This window comes from Phyllobates terribilis, unplaced genomic scaffold (genome assembly GCF_046119375.1).
Source record: "Phyllobates terribilis strain yellow unplaced genomic scaffold, ASM4611937v1 Scaffold_2__4_contigs__length_985480577, whole genome shotgun sequence".
Classification (NCBI taxonomy): Eukaryota; Metazoa; Chordata; class Amphibia; order Anura; family Dendrobatidae; genus Phyllobates; species Phyllobates terribilis.
In genome coordinates, this window is record NW_027362762.1 from 198,786,053 (window position 1) to 198,806,731 (window position 20,679).

General features: G+C 42.2%; 1 protein-coding gene across 3 annotated transcripts in view; it reads left to right on the top strand.

The window, feature by feature from the left end:
* KMT2D (lysine methyltransferase 2D) overlaps positions 1-20,679 on the top strand; it is a 176,884-nt gene that overhangs the window by 112,512 nt on the left and 43,693 nt on the right. For all 3 annotated transcript variants that reach the window (XM_073663778.1, XM_073663779.1, XM_073663780.1), the window contains exons 34-36: positions 9,420-9,543; positions 13,285-13,372; positions 19,160-19,226. In XM_073663778.1, the coding sequence (XP_073519879.1) occupies positions 9,420-9,543; positions 13,285-13,372; positions 19,160-19,226 (279 nt within the window). The remainder of the gene's footprint in view (positions 1-9,419; positions 9,544-13,284; positions 13,373-19,159; positions 19,227-20,679) is intronic.

Sequence of the window (20,679 nt, forward strand, 5' to 3'; positions counted from 1 at the left end):
CGTGGTGAGTGTAAATAAATAATAAAAAAAAAAAATCTATGCTCATCTGTCCGGCATCCTGATCACCCGGCGGTACAATGACGGGAGTGCGCTTGCTCCCAGCAGTGTACGAGAGTTCACAGCTGAAGATCAGCTGAGAGCTCCAGGACCTCAGTTTACGACATCGGTGCTGCGTGGGAACATCATGAGAATGTTCCCACGTACCACTGATGCAGTATGGGGTCATCAGAGTTGATCAGCTGATGAACTCACCTGACCTCAGCCTGCAGCACAGCCATGTACTTTTACACTCCTGTCAGTGTACAGTGCTGTCTTCTACAGCAGTCACATCAGTGATTGATGTGGCTGCTGTGGAAGTGACCCGGATCGCTGAGGAACAATCTAGATTACGTCGTGATCAGGGCTGTGGAGTCGGTAAGCCAAACCTCCGACTCCTCAATTTCCATGACACCAACTCCGACTCCCTCACACATGGCTCATGTTTAAGTGATAAATTTACTGTAGCACAGATTCATCTCAGCTAAAAGTCTAGACGCTTAGATCAGAATTCTTATGAAAAAATATTCCCCACAAACTGCATTGAACTTCTGTACCCAATTTATTATATATTTTAGGAGTCGGAGTTGGTCCATTTTATACCGACTCCACCAAAATGGGCTCGGACTCCGACTCCGACTCCACAGCCCTGGTCGTGACGATGGACAGGGTGAGGGATATGGCTTTTTTTTTGGGGGGGGGGGGGGGGTTTACAGAAGAACAATGGCTTCGGGGACTGGCAGTATACTGTAATAAAATGAAAAAAATTATTAAAACCGTGTGGAATTTTATTTCAATAAAATACTTTATTCTGACCGTGTCTTTTATTGAAAAAGCACAATAAACCTTACTACGGGGTTAGTAACCATTACTAACCTGGGCTTCATGGCAGCTGCCAATACACGGCAGTGGGAAGAGCAGTGGCTAAGCGCCAGATTTCGCGCATTTTATGGATGATTGGCTGATATGATTAGCCGTGGAGGGGTCTAGTATCCATGGCCCCTTCACTGGCTATTAATATCAGCTCACAGCTGTCTGCTTAGCCTTTGCTGTTTAGATGTTATAGGGGGACCCTACGTCAATTTTTTTCTGGGGCCATCATGTAATCTAGCCAGTAAAGGCTAAGCAAATAGCCGTGAGCTGATATTAATAGCCAGGGAACATTTTTGGCTTATGGTTCCTTCCCCTACTACTAATATCCGCTCCCAGCAGTTGGCTTTCCCTCTGCTGGTTATAAAAATGACGCGGGAGCCCACGCAATTTTTTTATTTTAATTTTAGGCTACATGCCCAGAATTCAGACTTGGCAGTGCTTTGGACGCATATTTTTTGCTGCGTCCAAAACGCTGCCTTCTATTGAATGCAGGTAAATCCACATGTGTTCACTGAGCCATGCGGATTTACCGCATTCTATACATTCTAGTAGTCAAATTTCTGTTGCAGAGACTAGCGACTCCGCAAGAGAATTTGACATGCTGTGGTCCTGAAAGACGTGCCACATGTCAGTGTCCGTGGGTGATTCGAGCCTCAGATGGACATGGGATTTCTAGAAATACCATCCACTATGCTGTAACATCTGGACGCTGCTGGTTCAACTCTGTATAAACACGCAGCTTCAAACCTGCAGTGGCTCCTGATCGTGGGCACGTACCCAAACTCACCCGCAGTATGTCAATTTCTGTAGCGGACACGCTAGCCTCCGCTGCAGATTTTGACCGATTTGAAGTGTCATTATATGTGGTGGATCCCCGCGTATTGACCACAAAAGTGCGGCATTAGAACATCGCATTTAGGATGCAGCAAAAATGCGCTGCGTCCAAAGCGCTGCTTGTTGCTGATCGTGGGGACGTAGCGGCTAACGAAACAGCTATGAGCTGTTATTAATAGCCAGGGAACATGTTTGCCTAATGGCACCTTCCTAGGCTAAAAATAGTTGCTCCCAGCTGCTCCAGAAATGACTTGAATGGAAATGCTAATGAGCTTTGGGTATATGGGATTAGGTGACACCTAGCCCTTTTGTTTGGTGATGACAAGGTGTCAATCAGACCCTTTTCATTACCAAGCCCAATTAAACTGAAGTAAAGAGTTAAACACACAGACACAGAGCAAACACTTTAATGAATGTGTTTTGTATTTCAAATAATCATTTAAACTAACCAATATACTCACCCCAGGTCTGATGGTAATCCAAGGGTTAAAGCAATGTCCCACTTTTCTTTTTTCAAATAACTTTGCTCCAAAAGTCATTCATTGATGTACAAAAACGCATCAAAATCGCAGCAAAACGCATGTTTTTTTTCTGTATCGTTTTTCCTGCCAAGAGATGCAGAAACCTCTGCAATCAAATCCTGAACGTGCACACACAGCCTAATACAGAGTGGAGAAAACTGGTGCCTTGCCTTCATCCTCAGAGGAAATATGCCTTTGAGGAAAAAGACTCGGAATCTTGGGCTATGGGTCCTAAAATTGATGGTGCTGTATCTAGGTCCTCAAAAAGATCAGCACTCCTCTTTGATGATTCAGGAGTAGTTAGAGACCCCTTAGACAAGAAGGCAGATACATTCGTAAGACATACGTGGCAAGCGGCGGCAGGAGATCTAAAATCCGCAATCACAGGAACTTGCACTGCCCGTTCCCTTATGGTTTGGTTGCAACAGCTGGAGGATAAAAAGACCTCATGGGATAAGATTCTGTCAAATCTACTCCTGTTACATGGTGCTGCAGCCTTTCTAGCGGACACATCTGCCGATTCTGTGAAACTTTCAGCCAGATCGGCCGGATTTTCAAACGCGGCAAGACGGGCCTTATGGCTTAAGGGATGCCTGGGGGACCTACAGTCAAAAAATAGGTTGTGTTCCATACCTTGTGACGGCCAATTTCTTTTTGAAAAGACATTGTATGATGTCCTTGAAAAGGTGGGTGATCAGAAAGGGAGTTTCCCTGGGTTTTCGGGGGACTCAGGGAAAAACCTATTTTCGGAGCAGGAAATTTAATAGGGGATGCCCCCCCCCCCCCCCAGGAGAAACAAAGGGAAGTGGGATTTTAAGAATAAAAGGGAATCCGGGTACATGTTCAGCGATCCCTCCTCCACTTCCAAGAAACCCTCCCAATGACACCAGGCCACGAGTAGGGGGAAGGAAGGCTGTCCCGCTTTGTTCAGGCCTGGGAGAACATCTCCTCCAGCACCTGGGGCCTGAATATAGTGAGGGAAGGCCTAAAAATACAATTCTACCAGCAACCACGGCATTCATTAGTAATAACCCCCATCAGGAAGTCGCCAGAGAGGCAACTTGCCCTGGAAACAGAGATCTTGCGCTTAGTAGGAAAACAGGTCCTATGCGAGGTCCCGGACAAACAAAAAGGAAGGGGATTATATTTCCCCTTTTTTTAAAAAAAACTCGACGCCTCATTCAGAACAATTATAAATTTGAAGAGAACCATACGCTCAAGATAGTCAATGAATTCGGCCATAAAACTCCTATCACAACTGTTTTATAGTGTAATCGATCTAAAAGATGCATATTATAACATCCCAATTCATCTAGATCATCAAAAATACCTAAGAGTTACTCTTTACGTACAAGGCATGTGCAGCCATTTCCAATTCCAAGCCCTCCCTTTTGGGTTGTCAATAGCTCCAAGAGTATTCACCAAACTGATTGCCGAGATGACTGCTTTTCTACGCATTCAAAATACAGTCCTCGTTCCTACCTAGATGACTTCCTTATAGTGGGGAGTTGAGAACCACTGTGCTACATAGTTACAAGAAGCGACAGTCGTCTTGTAAAACCTAGGCTAGATGGTGAATACCCAAAAATTGAGACTAAAACCCGCAAGAGTTCAGACCTTCCTGGGGTTTATGTCCTTAAGGAAAGCTATGTCCCTACTAGGAACCCTAACATCCGGCAGTCAGATGGGTCCCATTCCACACGAGACATCTCCAGTGAGAAATCCTGTCTGCACAGAAATTGTTGAAAGGGTGTTTGGAAGGGAAGGTGCATCTCTCCTTAGAGGTCAGAAACTCCCTCTCATGGTGGACAAACAAGGCGAATTTAGCTTTAGGAGTCCAATGGGAGACACCAATATAAAATCTCATAACAACCGATGCAAGCAACTCAGGTTGTGGGGCACATCTGAGGAGCCACATGATTCAGTGGTCTTGGACATCCCCCCGAGAAAAGAAGGTCCTCAAGCCTAAAAGAGTTGTGGGCAGTAAAGAACGCTCTAGAGAGCTTCCTCCCTCTACTCCGGGATCGCCATCTTCAAGTTAAGTCGGACAACCGAGCTACGGTGATAGATATATATATACTGTACAGACCAAAAGTTTGGACACACCTTCTCATTTAAAGATTTTTCTGTATTTTCATGACTATGAAAATTGTACATTCACACTGAAGGCATCAAAACTATGAATTAACACATGTGGAATTATATACTTAACAAAAAAGTGTGAAACAACTGAAAATATGTCTTATATTCTAGGTTCTTCAAAGTAGCCACCTTTTGCTTTGACTTCTTTGCACACTCTTGGCATTCTCTTGATGAGCTTCAAGAGGTAGTCACTTCACAGGTGTGCCCTGTCAGGTTTAATAAGTGGGATTTCTTGCCTTATAAATGGGGTTGGGACCATCAGTTGTGTTGTGCAGAAGTCTGGTGGATACACAGCTGATAGTCCTACTGAATAGACTGTTAGCTGCTTTTTTCTTGCCATAATACAAATGCTAAGTAAAGAAAAACGAGTGGCCATCATTACTTTAAGAAATGAAGGTCAGTCAGTGCGAAAAATTGGGCAAACTTTGAAAGTGTCCTCAAGTGCAGTTGCAAAAACCATCAAGCGCTACAAAGAAACTGTCTCACATGAGGACCGCCCCAGGAAAGGAAGACCAAGAGTCACCTCTACATGCTTTACAGATGGCGTCAGGCACTCTTCCAGCATCTTTTCAGTTGTTCTGTGTCTCACAAATGTTCTTTTGTGTGATCCAAACACCTCAAACTTTGATTCGTCTGTCCATAAAACTTTTTTCCAATCTTCCTCTGTCCAATGTCTGTGTTCTTTTGCCCATATTAATCTTTTCCTTTTATTAGCCAGTCTCAGATATGGCTTTTTCTTTACCACTTTGAAGGCCAGCATCCCGGAGTCGCCTCTTCACTGTAGACGTTGACACTGGCGTTTTGTGTGTACTATTTAATGAAGCTGCCAGTTGAGGAGCTGTGAGGCGTCGATTTCTCAAACTAGAGACTCTAATGTACTTGTCTTGTTGCTCAGTTGTGCAGCGGGACCTCCCACTTCTCTTTCTACTCTGGTTAGAGCCTGTTTGTACTCTCCTCCGAAGGGAGTAGAACACACCGTTGTAGGAAATCTTCAGTTTCTTGGCAAATTCTCGCATGGAATAGCCTTCATTTCTAAAAACAAGAATTTGTTTTCACATGAAAGTTCTCTTTTTCTTGCCATTTTGAGCGTTTCATAGAACAAACAAATGTAATGCTCCAGATTCTCAACTAGATCAAAGTAAGGTCAATTTTAGACCTTCTCAAATCAGCCAAACTGTTTTCCGCTGGGCTAACATACTTGTGCAAGGGCATCTAGGGTTTTCTAAACATCCATTAGCCTTCTTACACAGGTAGCAAACACAATGTACCATTAAAACACTAGAGTGGTGGTTGTTGGAAATGGGCCTTTATACACCTATGTAGATATTGCAACAAAAACAAGACCATTGCAGCTAGAATAGTAATTTACCATATTAACAATCTATAGAGTGTATTTCTGATTCATTTAATGTTAGCTTCATTGAAAAAAAAAAATACCAACATCCCGCTCCCTAATGGAAGCAGTGAGCAGACTTTCAGATAGCAACGCAACATCTTCTGTCCCTTACAGCACTACACATACGGGGTAGAGAAAACACTAGGGCAGACTTTCTAAGCTGCAACAAGCTAAGGCAGAAGGAATGGGCCCTCAACCCTGGAGTATTTCGTATACGTAGTTGAGCTATGGGGGTTGCCAGAGATGGATTTGTTTGTCGACAAGAAAAACAGAAAGGTTCATTAGACCCAAGGGGAAAACCCGTATGCGAAAGATGCTCTCCAGATCCCCTGAACTTCGAGATGGCTTATGCGCTCCCTCCGATATCTGATTCCAGTGGTAGTGTAAAAGATCAGGGAGGATCAGGCGAGAGTGATTTTCATTGCCACCTTTTGACCAAAGAGACCATGGTTCTCCCTGCTGAGGATAATGTCACTATCAGATTCATGGATCCTGCCAGAGATCCCAGACCTTCTTGCACAGGGACCGATATTCCACTCTCGAGTAAAGGGCTTCCATATTGCAGCGTGGAATTTGAGAGGGCGATATTGAGTAGCAGAGGTTTCTCACCAGGCTTGGTTTCCATTCTGTTAAAAAGTAGAAAGCCTGTAACTACTAGAATTTTTTTTCACGTTCTACTGTAAATTCTTAGATTTTTGGGGGGAAACCGTTGAATCAAAAGCCTCCAGTTGATTCCATCTTGGAGTTCCTGCAGAAGGGATTCGAGTTGGGGCTAGCTACCAGTACGCTTAAAGTCCAGGTATCAGCCTTGGGGGCATTATATAACTGTAACCTTGTGGCCAATAAGTGGATTGCAAGGTTTATAAAATCCTGTGATAGATCCAGGACGGTCTCAATCCCTAAATTTCCCCCATGGGATCTGAACCTGGCGCTTGAAGCATTGACCAAGGGAACCATTTGAGCCAATTTAGGAGTTGTCGGCGAAATACCTTCCCCTCAAAACTATTATTTTGATAGCTTTGACATCAGCCCGTAGGGTAAGCGATATACAGGCCCTGTCTATAAATGCTCCATATACATAAATATATGAGGATAGAGTACTGTTAAGACCTGATCCAGCATATCTCCCTAAGGTAGCGCTGAAATTTCATAGTAGTCAAGAAATTGCTCTGCCCTCCTTTTGTAACAACCCGAAGAGTCCAGGGGAATAGAAATATCATGACCTTGATGTTAGAAGGGCACAATTGCGATATTTGCATGTAACTATCCAGTGGAGACTAGCCCAATCCCTGTTCTTAGCCTTTCAGGGAAATAGGAAGGGTTACGGGGTAACAAAAGGCAACATTGCAAGATGGATTAGGGAGGCCATTAGTTTAGCCTATTCTGCTAGTGGCACTCCGATCCCTGACGGCATCAAGGCTCACTCCACCAGAGCCGTGGCTACTTCCTGGGCTGAGAAGGCCGAGGCATCAATAGATCAAATCTGTAAGGCCGCTACCAGGTCTTCACCATCTACCTTCTTTAAACACTATCGGCTGGATCTGTCCTACTTGACTGACTTAACGTTTGGTAGAAGGGTGCTACAAGCGGTGGTTCCCCCTAAAGTGTTTCAATTCTCCAGAAGTCTCAGGTGTGCTGTCATGGGGGGGAAGGGAAAACACCAAGGTTTCTTACCGGTAGCTGTTTTTTCCAGAACCCTTGACCGCACCCATATATCCCCCCCCCCCCCCCCCCCTTTCTCGCCATATAGGTGTGCACTATAGTTTGGGTGTTATGTGATGTGGTGATGGTTCTTTGTTTAATTTTTTTTTTATGGAGGTCCTCTCATGCTCTCTAACCAGTTGAAGCGGGGGAGAGGTACCACCCTTTTATTTCAGAAGGTTTCCTGTCCTTGATGGACGGATCCCTCTCTCTCAGGTGTGCTGTTATGGGTTCTGGAAAAAACTGCTACTGGTAAGTAACCTTGGTGTTTCAACCACATATGGGGTATCGGTGTACTCAAGAGAAATTGCACAACTAATTGTATGGTCCATTTTCTCCAGTTGCTTTTGTGAAAATTGAAAAATTTGGTGCTAACGCAACATATTTGTGGGGAAAAACGTGTTTTTTTCATTTTCCCGGCTCAACGTTATAAAATTCTGTGAAGCACGTATGGTTTGAAAGTGCTCACCACACCTCTAGATAAGTTCCTTGAGGGGTGTGGTTTCCAAAATGGGGTCACTTGTGAGGAGTTTCCACTGTTTAGGCACATTAGGGGCTCTGCAATCGCTACATGGTGTCCAGGGCTGTGGAGTTGGAAGCCAAACCTCCGACTCCCAACTCCTCAATTTCCATGACACCGACTCAGACTCCCTCCTACATGGCTTATGTTTAAGTCATACATTATCATGAATCTGTGCTATAGTAAATTTATGTAAAGCGCTGCAGAATGTTAGCGCTATATAAAAATAAAGATTATTATTATTATTATCGTTCATCTCAGCTAAAAGTCTAGACCCTTAGATCAGGAATAGGACAGACAATTATAGGACATTTCATAACTTTCCCAAATTCTTCTGAAAAAATATTCCCCACAAACTGCATTGAACTACTGTACCCAATTTATTATATATTTTAGGAGTTGGAGTCGGTCCATTTTATACAGACTCCACCAAAATGGACACCGACTCCAACTCCACGACTTTGACTCAGACTGCACAGCCCTGATGGTGTCCGCTATCTATTCCAGCCAATTTTGCCCTCCAAAAGTCTAGTGGCGCTCTTTCCCTTCTGAGCCCTGCGTTCTATCAAACAGTAGTTTTCCACCATATATGATGAATCTGTGTGCTCAGGAGAAATTGCACAACAAAATGTTCATTGTCTCCTTGTAAAAATGCAAAATGGGACTAAATGAACATTTTTGTGGGAAAAATTAAATTAAAATGTTTTTTTTTTTTTTCCTTCCACCTTGCTTTAATTCCTATGAATCACCCAAAGGACTAATAAACTTCTTGAATCTGGTTTTGAGCACTTTGAGGGGTGCAGTTTTTAAAGTGGTCACTTTTGTGTTTTGTTTTTTTTTTGTCATACAAACCCCTCAAAGTCACTTTAAACATGATGTGGTCCCTAAAAATTGAAAAAAAAAAAAGGTTTTGTAAATTTTATTGTAAAATTGACAAATTTCTGATTTAACTTTTAAACCCTTCTAAATTCGTAAAAAAAAAAATTGTTTAGAAAATGATGCTGATGTAAAGTAGACATATGGAAAATGTTATTTATAAATTATTTTGTGCAACATGATTAACTGGTTTAAGCATATAAAAATTAAGTTTGAAAATTGCGATAATTTTTGCCAAAATTCCAACATATTCACAAATAAATGCAAAGCAATTTGACTGAAATTTATCACTAACATAAAGTACAATGTGTCACGAAAAACAATCTCCGAATCAGTGGGATACGTTAAAGCATTCCAGAGTTATTACCACGTAAAGTGTCGCTGGTCAGAATTGTAAAATTTGGCCTGGTTAGGAAGGTGAAAACCGGGTCGGGGCAGAAAGGGATAATAGTAAAATCTAAGTCTACCATTCAGTTTAATTGTAATTATTCAGTGTTTTTTTTCTTTTTAATAATTGCAGATCTTGACAAGTTTGCTCCAGAAGACATTATTGATCCAATTGCCAAGGCAAAAATGGTTGCTTTAAAAGGAATAAAAAAGGTGATGGCACAAGGTAGCATTGGTGTCACTCCAGGCATTAACAGGTATGAAGCAATTTTCCATTTTTTCCCCTTCCTTGTAGTAAATAGTAATTGTGTATGAAAACCCCCTGTGACTTACTCCACAAGTAACCGAGGGCTGTATGCACACCACAGTGCTGAATGTACAAATGCATAAAATGAAAATTGTTATATTAAATTGAAAAAAATAATTAAGGGGTCGTCAAGTTTTTTTACATTTTTTTTTTTTATTGTGGTTAAAATTGGAAGGAGCTTGTAAAAACAAGCAACTTTGCAGCTTACCTTATTTTTCGGACCATAAGACGCACCTAGGTTTTAGAGGAGGAAAATAAAAAAAAGAAATAAAAAATTAAGCAAAAAATGTGTTCATGATGCACTTTTAAGGGGGAGGGGGTCTTCTGCTGACACTGGTAAAGGGGTAATGTCCCCCAGTTCTGACAATATCCCCCATCCTGGTATATATGCCCCCTCCCCCTTCCTTTTACGCGCGGTCCCCATCCCCATCCTGGTATGCCTGGCATCCCTCCATCCTGGTATGCATGGCACCCCTCAACCCTATCCTGGTATGCATGGCACCCCTCAACCCTATCCTGGTATGCATGGCACCCCTCAACCCTATCCTGGTATGCATGGCACCCCTCAACCCTATCCTGGTATGCATGGCACCCCTCAACCCTATCCTGGTATGCATGGCACCCCTCAACCCTATCCTGGTATGCATGGCACCCCTCAACCCTATCCTGGTATGCATGGCACCCCTCAACCCTATCCTGGTATGCATGGCACCCCTCAACCCTATCCTGGTATGCATGGCACCCCAATCCCCATCCTGGAATGCATGGCACCGCAATCCCCATCCTGGAATGCATGGCACCGCAATCCCCATCCTGGAATGCATGGCACAGCAATCCCCATCCTGGAATGCATGGCACAGCAATCCCCATCCTGGAATGCATGGCACAGCAATCCCCATCCTGGAATGCATGGCACAGCAATCCCCATCCTGGTATGCATGGCACAGCAATCCCCATCCTGGTATGCATGGCACAGCAATCCCCATCCTGGTATGCATGGCACAGCAATCCCCATCCTGGTATGCATGGCACAGCAATCCCCATCCTGGTATGCATGGCACAGCAATCCCCATCCTGGTATGCATGGCACAGCAATCCCCATCCTGGTATGCATGGCACAGCAATCCCCATCCTGGTATGCATGGCACAGCAATCCCCATCCTGGTATGCATGGCACAGCAATCCCCATCCTGGTATGCATGGCACAGCAATCCCCATCCTGGTATGCATGGCACAGCAATCCCCATCCTGGTATGCATGGCACAGCAATCCCCATCCTGGTATGCATGGCACAGCAATCCCCATCCTGGTATGCATGGCACAGCAATCCCCATCCTGGTATGCATGGCACAGCAATCCCCATCCTGGTATGCATGGCACAGCAATCCCCATCCTGGTATGCATGGCACAGCAATCCCCATCCTGGTATGCATGGCACCCCTCATCCTTATTCTGGTATGCATGGCACCCCTCATCCTTATTCTGGTATGCATGGCCCCCCTCATCTTTATCCTGGTATGCATGGCCCCCCTCATCCTTATCTTGGTATGCATGGCACCCCTCATCCTTATCCTGGTATGCATGGCACCCCTCATCCTTATCCTGGTATGCATGGCACCCCTCATCCTTATCCTGGTATGCATGGCACCCCTCATCCTTATCCTGGTATGCATGGCACCCCTCATCCTTATCCTGGTATGCATGGCACCCCTCATCCTTATCCTGGTATGCATGGCACCCCTCATCCTTATCCTGGTATGCATGGCACCCCTCATCCTTATCCTGGTATGCATGGCACCCCTCATCCTTATCCTGGTATGCATGGCACCCCTCATCCTTATCTTGGTATGCATGGCCCCCCTCATCCTTATCTTGGTATGCATGGCCCCCCTCATCCTTATCTTGGTATGCATGGCCCCCCTCATCCTTATCTTGGTATGCATGGCCCCCCTCATCCTTATCTTGGTATGCATGGCCCCCCTCATCCTTATCTTGGTATGCATGGCCCCCCTCATCCTTATCTTGGTATGCATGGCCCCCCTCATCCTTATCCTGGTATGCATGGCCCCCCTCATCCTTATCCTGGTATGCATGGCCCCCCTCATCCCCACCAGGCTGCTCATAAAAAATAAACACTCCTGCTCTCCTTTCTTCTCTCCTCCAGCGCTGCGTCCTGTCTGCCCTAACTGATCTCTCCATGTGAGCCGCACATGACGTCACTGCCATGCGCGGCTCACAAAGAGAAAGATCACCTGCCGGAAGTCACTGCTCCCCACGCCGGGACTGTGTGTGCGGGGAACCGTGACTTCATGCTCCTTAATAGCTGACACACAGCGTAGCCGCAGCATGGCTCCTGCTGCTGCCGGGCTATCGCATGTGCCCGCTTATTAAAGGGCATGAATATTCACCCCTTCCCACGCCCATAGGTGTGGAGAGAGGTTGAATATTCATGCCCTTTAACAGCGGGCACAGGCGATTCCGGCATTAGCAGGAGCCATGCTGCGGCTACACTGTATGCCGCTATTAAGGAGCATGAATATTCGCTGCTCCCCACGCCCCACGGGCGTGGGGAGCAGTTAATATAATATTCATTTTCTTTAGCAGCGGGGACAGTGTAGGCTGCAGCAGGCGGCTGCTGCCTCCTGTGCCCCGCTCCGCTACCGCACACCCCACAGTGTATGTATGTGTTATATAATATATACGTGTGTGTGTGTATATATACATACACACACACTCACAATATACATACACCCCCACGCGCCCCCAACATTCAGACTATAAGACGCACCCCCCATTTTCCTCCAAAATTTTGGAGGAAAAAAGTGCGTCTTATAGTCCGAAAAATACAGTACTTATTTTTAAAAATCTGCTCCATTCTAAAGAACGGTGGCCCTTTTAATTTTTTAGCGTACATCTCTGCATCCTGAGAGTGACCAGCTACTTAGGTCAGGAGCTCGTGCTGCCAGCTGGCTCACTGCTTTATATTCTTGCACCGTTCTGAGGCTGGCAGGATACAAGCAATCTCCGTCTTCTTGCACTTCTCCCATACTGTAGAGACAAATCTGCCTCTGCCAGCACAAAACTCAAATCAGACCAGTGGCACCACCATGCTGCTGCTCCATACTGTCACTCTTCAGTAGTGCACTGCCCTCTGCAAGACAGTAAGGTGGGGGCGTTGCAGTGTGTTTCTGAAGTAAAGAAGCTGAGACAACCCCTTTAATATAAATGAGTGAGTGCACTGATGACCTGATTTCACTGCCTACCATGTCACTGGAAGTGCAGCTTCTTCTGTGTAAAGTAATTCGTTTAAACACAATCGGAGATCTTCCTCTTCTCCCTGTGTGTCAGTGACGGGCATTAAGGAACTGGCCAAGCCCCTTCTGCATAAGCAGCGATCGAGAAGGTGGCTGGCATAGCTAATGAACGGAGCCCAGCAGTCAGCACTGCCTTACACATCGGTGATGCACTCAGAAGGGAAGAAAGCTCTTTACTATGTCCTGATATCTATTCTCGTATAGCAGAATCTCCAGATCCTTGGCCATGACTTATGCAGTTATAGGCATTTTTTTCAAATGTTTGTATCTATCATTACCATACAGTGCAAAACAAAGTGTAGGCGTGACAAGAGCCGAACTATGGGCCACAGTTAACAAAAACGTTTCTCCTAATACTAGCCTGTCTTTTTGTTTAGGCAACAGGTATCTCTCCTTGCCCAAAGGCTTGGAGTTTCCGGAGCCACTGATTCTACCACCCAAGGTCCAGGTACTGCAACTTCTCAAGTAAGTTTTAGTGTAGAATTACCCATATATTAGATGAAACTTTGTCAGTGTCCACAGGCTGCCATTAATCTCAGCAGTGCAGGTTCTGTTTACACAGGACTATGTGCCACTCAAAAGCTAATTTCACTTGATGAACAAATGTTTTGCTCGGTTGTCGACTCATTTGCAGCCTGTTTAGACTGCAAGACTATCATGAAATGAACGTTCTTAGGAAGGAGTTTTCATGACAATCTTGCAAACGGACATGAAAGGTGATGTGATCTACTTTCAATAACGTGGTCACCAAAATGTGTAACGTACATAAGATAACAAACTTATCATGTACTCGAACTCCCTGACTCCAGCGCAGTTTTCCCGCTGCTGGAGTCCCAGTATTGACGTCCCATTAACTGCACGCGTTCTCCATCTAGCCAGTCACTGAACTCCGTGCTTTTGCAGTGGATGACAGTATGCGTTGCTGAATCCAGTGACTGGCTAGAGATGTGACGTTACTACTCCAGCCAGCCAGTCACGGTGTTCCCTGGCTCATGCTCTGAGCTTAGCGTCACGTGCCGTAAACCTCTGCGTGAGCACGGAGTTCAGCGAATGGCTGGAGCAGTGACGCGCACTGTTGACATGACATCACCACTCTAGTTCCAACACCGTGACGCGCTGGGAGGGTGAGCACTGTTGTTGAGCGAGTATGTTCTATTAACCCTTTCGCCGAGTATGCTCGGGCTGAGCTCCGAGTATTTACAGCTGCTCGGTGATGAGGTTAAATCGCTCCCGTGTGCATGATTTGCAACTGTTTGACAGCTTTATTACATGTGAGGAATGTCCATTTCTTACACATTCCTCACATGTAATAAAGCTGTCTAACAGTTGCAAATCATGCACACGGGAGCGATTTAACCTTCTCACCGAGCAGTTATAAATACTCGGAGCTCAGCCCGAGCATACTCGGACAGAACATACTCGCTCAACCCTAGTGAGGACCTAAGTTTTTTTTTTTTTTTTTCTTTTTATGTACTTTATACACTTTGGAAACCAATTTTTTGATTGGCCTCAGTCTACCTTTTTTATAGAACAATATAGATATAAAGAAATAGTCGGCACTCCGTAGTCCTTGTTAGTGGTTGGTGGTGCACGTGGAGAGATAGATTGCAAGCAAAGAAGAAAGATTCCGGCACTCGCGTGTATACGATCAATTCATTTATTCCACATGTAGGAAAACTACAACAAAACGTTTCAGCCCCTTGCAGGCTTTTGTCAATTGTGGATAACAAGACAAATTCCACACATATATAGAGAAATTTAGAGGAAATGACCTCATACAAAGGAAAATATAGAAAACCACAACGGAGCATTACACTACAATCACAAAATATAACCTCATACATTAAATTATAAATAAACAATAAAACAAAAAATAGACATCAAAAAATGACATCATAAATTTAACATAGTATCTCCATACCAGTACAACAAAATACTGAATACAAAAACCTGAACATTCTTGTATAGAACACCAAAATTCCTCCAAGTATCAACCCCTTTACAGCCTGGGGCGTAATAGTACGCACCAGGCTGTCACCCCCTGTTCAGCGCGGGCACCGGCGCTGAGCCCACACTGAACCGGGCACATGTCAGCTTATTTATACAGCTGACATGTGCCCGCAACAGCCGCAGGTGGAATCGCGAACCACCCGCTGCTGTTAACCAGTTAAATTCCGCTGTCAATCTCTGACAGCGGCATTTAACAGCGCCGCTCCGGAAGCGCGTCACTGTCCCCGCCCATCGGTGACCGTCTCACCTGATCGGGGGTCACTGATGGGTGGGCATGACAACCCTTGGTCTGCAGCAGACCCCAGTGGTGTCATGTACTGATTGCTATGAGCGCCACCTAATGGTCAGCGTTCATAACACAGGAGCATTTCTGCTACATAGAGGTGATCTGCTCATCACCTCTATGTAGCAGAGGCGATCGGACAGTTGCTGCTTCTAGTCTCCTATGGAGACTATAGAAGGAAGCAAAAAGTGTAAAAAAAAAAAAAAAGTTTTTAATTTTTTTTTAAAAATATAAAAGTTTAAATCACTCCCCTTTCGCCCCATTCAAAATAAAATAATAATAAAAAAAAACCCACATACACATATTTGGTATCGCCGCGTTCAGAATCGCTCGATCTATCAATATAAAAAAAAATTATCTGATCGGTAAACGGCGTAATGAGAAAAAAAATTCCAAACGCCAGAATTACGTTTTTTGGTCGCCACAACATTGCAATAACGGGCGATCAAAACATCAGATCTACCCCAAAATGGTATCAATAAAAACTTCAGCTCGGCACGCAAAAAATAAGCCCTCACCAGGCCCCAGATCCCGAAAAATGGAGATGCGTTTTTTTTTTTTTATTATTTTTTTTTTTCACCACTTCAATAATATCCCGAAAAAATTGCAGCATTGGATGAGGCCAATAAGAATGCGACCTCCAGATATGGCCATATTTTGCAGCAGTGAAACATATTATAAGGGGTATAATATTATATTCCTGTGATTTCTCTTATTTTTTGTTGGTTATAATTTAATGTAACCTATTTTGACAATAGAATTAGTGGTAGGAGTGACTAGGAACATGATTAGGTGGAAATTTAATAGTTTGTGATGCTATAATTATGGCATGATCTTCTATAAAATGATCCGATTATCGGTACTGTTTCTTTGAGGATTAGTGTCAATGAATTAAAAATAATAATTAAACTGAGTGAGCATTATAAAATTAATAAAAATTATAAAGTTTTTAAAAAAATCTTTAATAAAACAACTTTCAAAAAATATTTTCAAAGTTTTTTTTCTATAAAATTGCATTAATTGTAATAATTATGGATTTGATATATGTATGTTTATACACTGTGGCCCCCATGCTCCCCTGACCTCAACCCCATTGAGAACCTCTGGAGCATCATCAAAAGGAATGTCTATGATGGCGGGAGCCAGTTCACATCTAAGCAACAGCTCTGGGAGGGTATTCTGTCCTCATGCAAAACAATTGAAGCAGAAGAGTTTTTTATTTTTTTTAAAAATATACTGTTATCATAGGCAGTTTGTACAAAAACCTTTCAATTGTACTCTAATAGTTATTTGACTGGAAAATTACAATGACTGCAATTCATATAGGTAATTTGGGAAAATCTGAGAAAATATTATTTGCATAATAATTTGGAACACAGTGTATATTCTAGATAGGTGAATTAACAATGGGATATTTAATACTTGGAGGAATTTTGGTGTTCTATACAAGAATGTTCAGGTTTTTGTATTCAGTATTTTGTTGTACTGGTATGGAGATACTATGTTAAATTTATGATGTCATTTTTTGATGTCTATTTTTTGTTTTATTTATTTATGATTACTTATTTAATGTATGATGTTATATTTTGTGATTGTAGTGTAATGCTCCGTTGTGGTTTTCTATAATATTTTGTATGATGTAATTTCCTCTAAATTTCTCTATATATGTGTGGAATTTGTCTTGTTATTCACAATTGACAAAATCCTGCAAGGGGCTGAAACGTTTCATTGTAGTTTTCCTACATGTGGAATAAATGAATTGATCGTATACACGTGAGTGCCGGGATCTTTCTACTTTACCTTTTTTATAGAAACCCTCCCAGCAGGAAATGTTATGTGACTCCTATGGGCTGAGATACCAGTGTGTTATGTCTCATAATTTTCAGTTACTTTTATCAACATTTTCGGTGGAAAACTGATTGCAGTTGATCTCTGTAAAGCATTTTCTGTTTTTTTTCCCCCCTAAAATAATTAGGTCTGGAAACTTTTTGTTGCGGTATCCCAATTGTGTTTTATAAATGTTTTTCCGAGTAATCTGGTAAAATGAGATTAGATGGCTGATTGTCTGGATAATCGTTTAGTGTAAAGCCCCCGTCTCACATAGCGAGATCGCTGCTGTGTCACGGTTTTGGTGACGCAACAGCGACCTCACCAGCGATGTCGCTATGTGTGACACTTTGCAGCGATCAGGCCCCTGCTGTGAGGTCGCTGATGGCTGCAAAGTGTCCTGGACCATTTTTTGGTCGTTGCTCTCCCCGCTGGTCAGCACACATCGCTGTGTGTGACCAGCGGGAGCAGCGATCAGGCTGGTAACCATGGTAAACATCGGGTTACTAGGGGCACACGCGCACCTAGTAACCCGCTGTTTATCATGGTTACGAGCCTGCTAAAGTGAGCGGTAACCTCCCGCTCACCGTAGCAGAGTGGTAACCATGATAAACAACGGGTTACTAGGTGCGCGTGGGCCCCTAGTAACCCGATGTTTATCATGGTTACCAGCCTGCTCCTTCAGCAGGCTCGTAACCAGGAGCAGGACATCGTGGAAAGATTCTTTCCACGATGTCGCTGCTCCCCTGATCGTTGGTGAGCCTGCCTGTTTGACAGCTCACCAGCGACCACATAGCGACGCAGCAACGATCCCTGACGGGTCGTATCGTTGTCGGTATCGTTGCAGCGTCGCTAAGTGTGACGGGGCCTTAAGGCTATGTTCACATGTTGTGTTTTAGCAGCGGTTTCCCCCTGCAGACAAAACTTGCTCTCTTTACATTAAAGAAGCAACGTAACAAGCCTTTTTGCGTCGGTTTTGCTTTTTTTTTTTACTGTGGTTTTGTCAGTGTTCATTTGGCACCAAAAACACAGCAAAACCTGATACCTTTTGTTTTTTGCAGCGTTTTATATGCTTTCCATGGGTGAAAAAGGCTGCAAAAATGCTGACATAAGGGACATGCTGCATTTTGCAAAAACGCAGCTCTTTAACAAAACAGGAAAAAAAAAACAAGGTGTGCGCATGAGATTTCTGAAATCTGAGGCTTTGCTGGTACTGCAAAATGCAGCTGAAAACTTGCATAAAAAAAACAGGGCCGTGGAGTCAGTAAGCCAAACCTCCGACTCCTCAATTTCCATGACAACAAATCCAACTCTGACTCCACGACTCAGACTCCCTCACACATGGCTCATGTATAAGTGATAAATTTACCGCAGCACAGATTTATCTCAGCTAAAAGTCTAGACCCTTAGATCAGGAATAGGACAGACATTTATAGGACATTTCATAACTTTCCCAAATTCTTATGAAAAAATATTCCCCACAAACTGCATTGAACTACTGTACCCAATTTATTATATATTTTAGGAGTTGAAGTCGGTCCCTTTTATTCCGACTCTACTAAAGTGGACACCGACTCCACAGCCCTGAAAAAAATGCTGCAAAAACGCAACGTGTGAACATAGCCAATAGTTTTAAGTTTTACCTAATCAATAGAACAAAGAAAATAAGCACATTTTGTAATGGATCTCATCAGGGAAATATGATTTATTTATTTTTTTTTTTTTCTCTTCTGGATTGATCTATTTTTTATCATGGATAAAATCTGCATTCAGTGGAGACAAATTATCCCATTACTAAGATAGATGACAGTGCTTTTAAAGTTCTATAGAGGCAGACCGACATTCTACTGCACGGTCTCCTGAAATACAGTTACAGTTCTCCATAGATCTTTATGAGCACCAACTGTCTCTGCTATCTCAGTAGTGGGATTATCTGTAATCACTAAAGACAGATTTTACCCGTGAGTTAAGAATTTTGAGAATAAATGATCTATCCAGGAGACAGACACAGATTTCTCTAAGATATATTACAAAGATTCTTCTTCTCAAATATGTAATTGATTTATGGAAAAAAAAATATTTAAAACAGTTACTCTTCGGTCATTTAATATTTGTGCTTTTTCATCTTTTAGGAAAGAACGCCTCTTGATCCCACTCAGCCTCGACCCAATCCTCCTTCGTTTGTCCAGGGAGTGATCAGTATGTACTGACTTCATTTAGTTGGTTCTTCTCTGTTTCAAAACTGAGGCTTTGACCAGAATATTGCCATTCTTTTTTGGGCCAATTACGTCCTCTGCTTGGTGCACTCTTCTTTATTGAAAAATAGTCGCTGCCTGCCATAAAAATATATAGGCAATGAATGCTGCAATTTTTTTCCTCAACCCTCCCCCCCCCTCCCAACACAGAGCTATCGAGGGAGATGTGTGATCTTTTTGCAGATGCATCCATACACATGTTAGTTCATATTTGCTATTGCAGTCCTTCAGAATAGCCATACAATGCTCCGGTGAAGAACTATCTTTCTACGTGTATTATTTCAAAGAAACCTTTTTCATCTCCCCATTTGGACCAAAAAAAAAAAAATTCAAATAGCCCTTTTGTGACCAGTCGGCTAAAGCTGTCCTGCATTGTTCAGTTTCACTTGATGAAAATTAGTTATGGTTGTAATGGTCCATTTTCCTCAACTTTTTAGTTTAATTTGTAGGAGTGGCATTAAAGCCAACAGAGATTTCTAGGAAAGTTTTACTTTAGGAATGGCCAAAATTGATGTTAACATATCTGGTTTATCAATGGTCTTGCTGGTAAAACATATGCTCTATGTAGTTTGTACAGTGGTCCTTACTTATAACTTACAATATCTATCTATCAATGTCTTTTCTTAAAAGGGCAGATTGGTGATCTTTAACCAGTTCAGGACATTTACCTTCCAAATCAGACACTTTATTTTTTTTCATACATGCAGCTTAAGGAGCTGTAAAAAAAAAAAAAAAAAAAAAAAAAAAAAAAAATATATATATATATTTCCGGTTTGGATTGTCAAATCATTTTTGCCTCTTTTTTACATGATACATGGAACGTAACGTTTGTTATTTTCATGTTCTCTTTTCTGAAATCAGGTGATATCAGCAAGAAAATGCGTTTTGTTGTTCAGATTTCTCTTCTTTTTATGACCACAAGTGACCACCACGATACGGTTTTTAAAATGTGTCCCCTCTCTCTGTAACAAGTGTGTGTATGTATGTATGTGTGTATATATATATATATATATATATATATATATATATATATATATATATATATATATATATATATATATATATATATATATATATATATATATATATATATATATATATATATTAAAAAAAAAAAAATATATATATATTAAAAAAAAAAATATATATATATATTAAAAAAAAAAATATATATATATATTAAAAAAAATATATATATATATATTAAAAAAAATATATATATATATAATAAAAAAAATATATATATATATAATAAAAAAAAAAATATATATATATATATATATATATATATATATATATATATATATATATATATATATATATATATATATATATATATATATATATATATAATATAATTTGTTTGTTTCGCATATGGTGTCCCACTCTCCCATGAC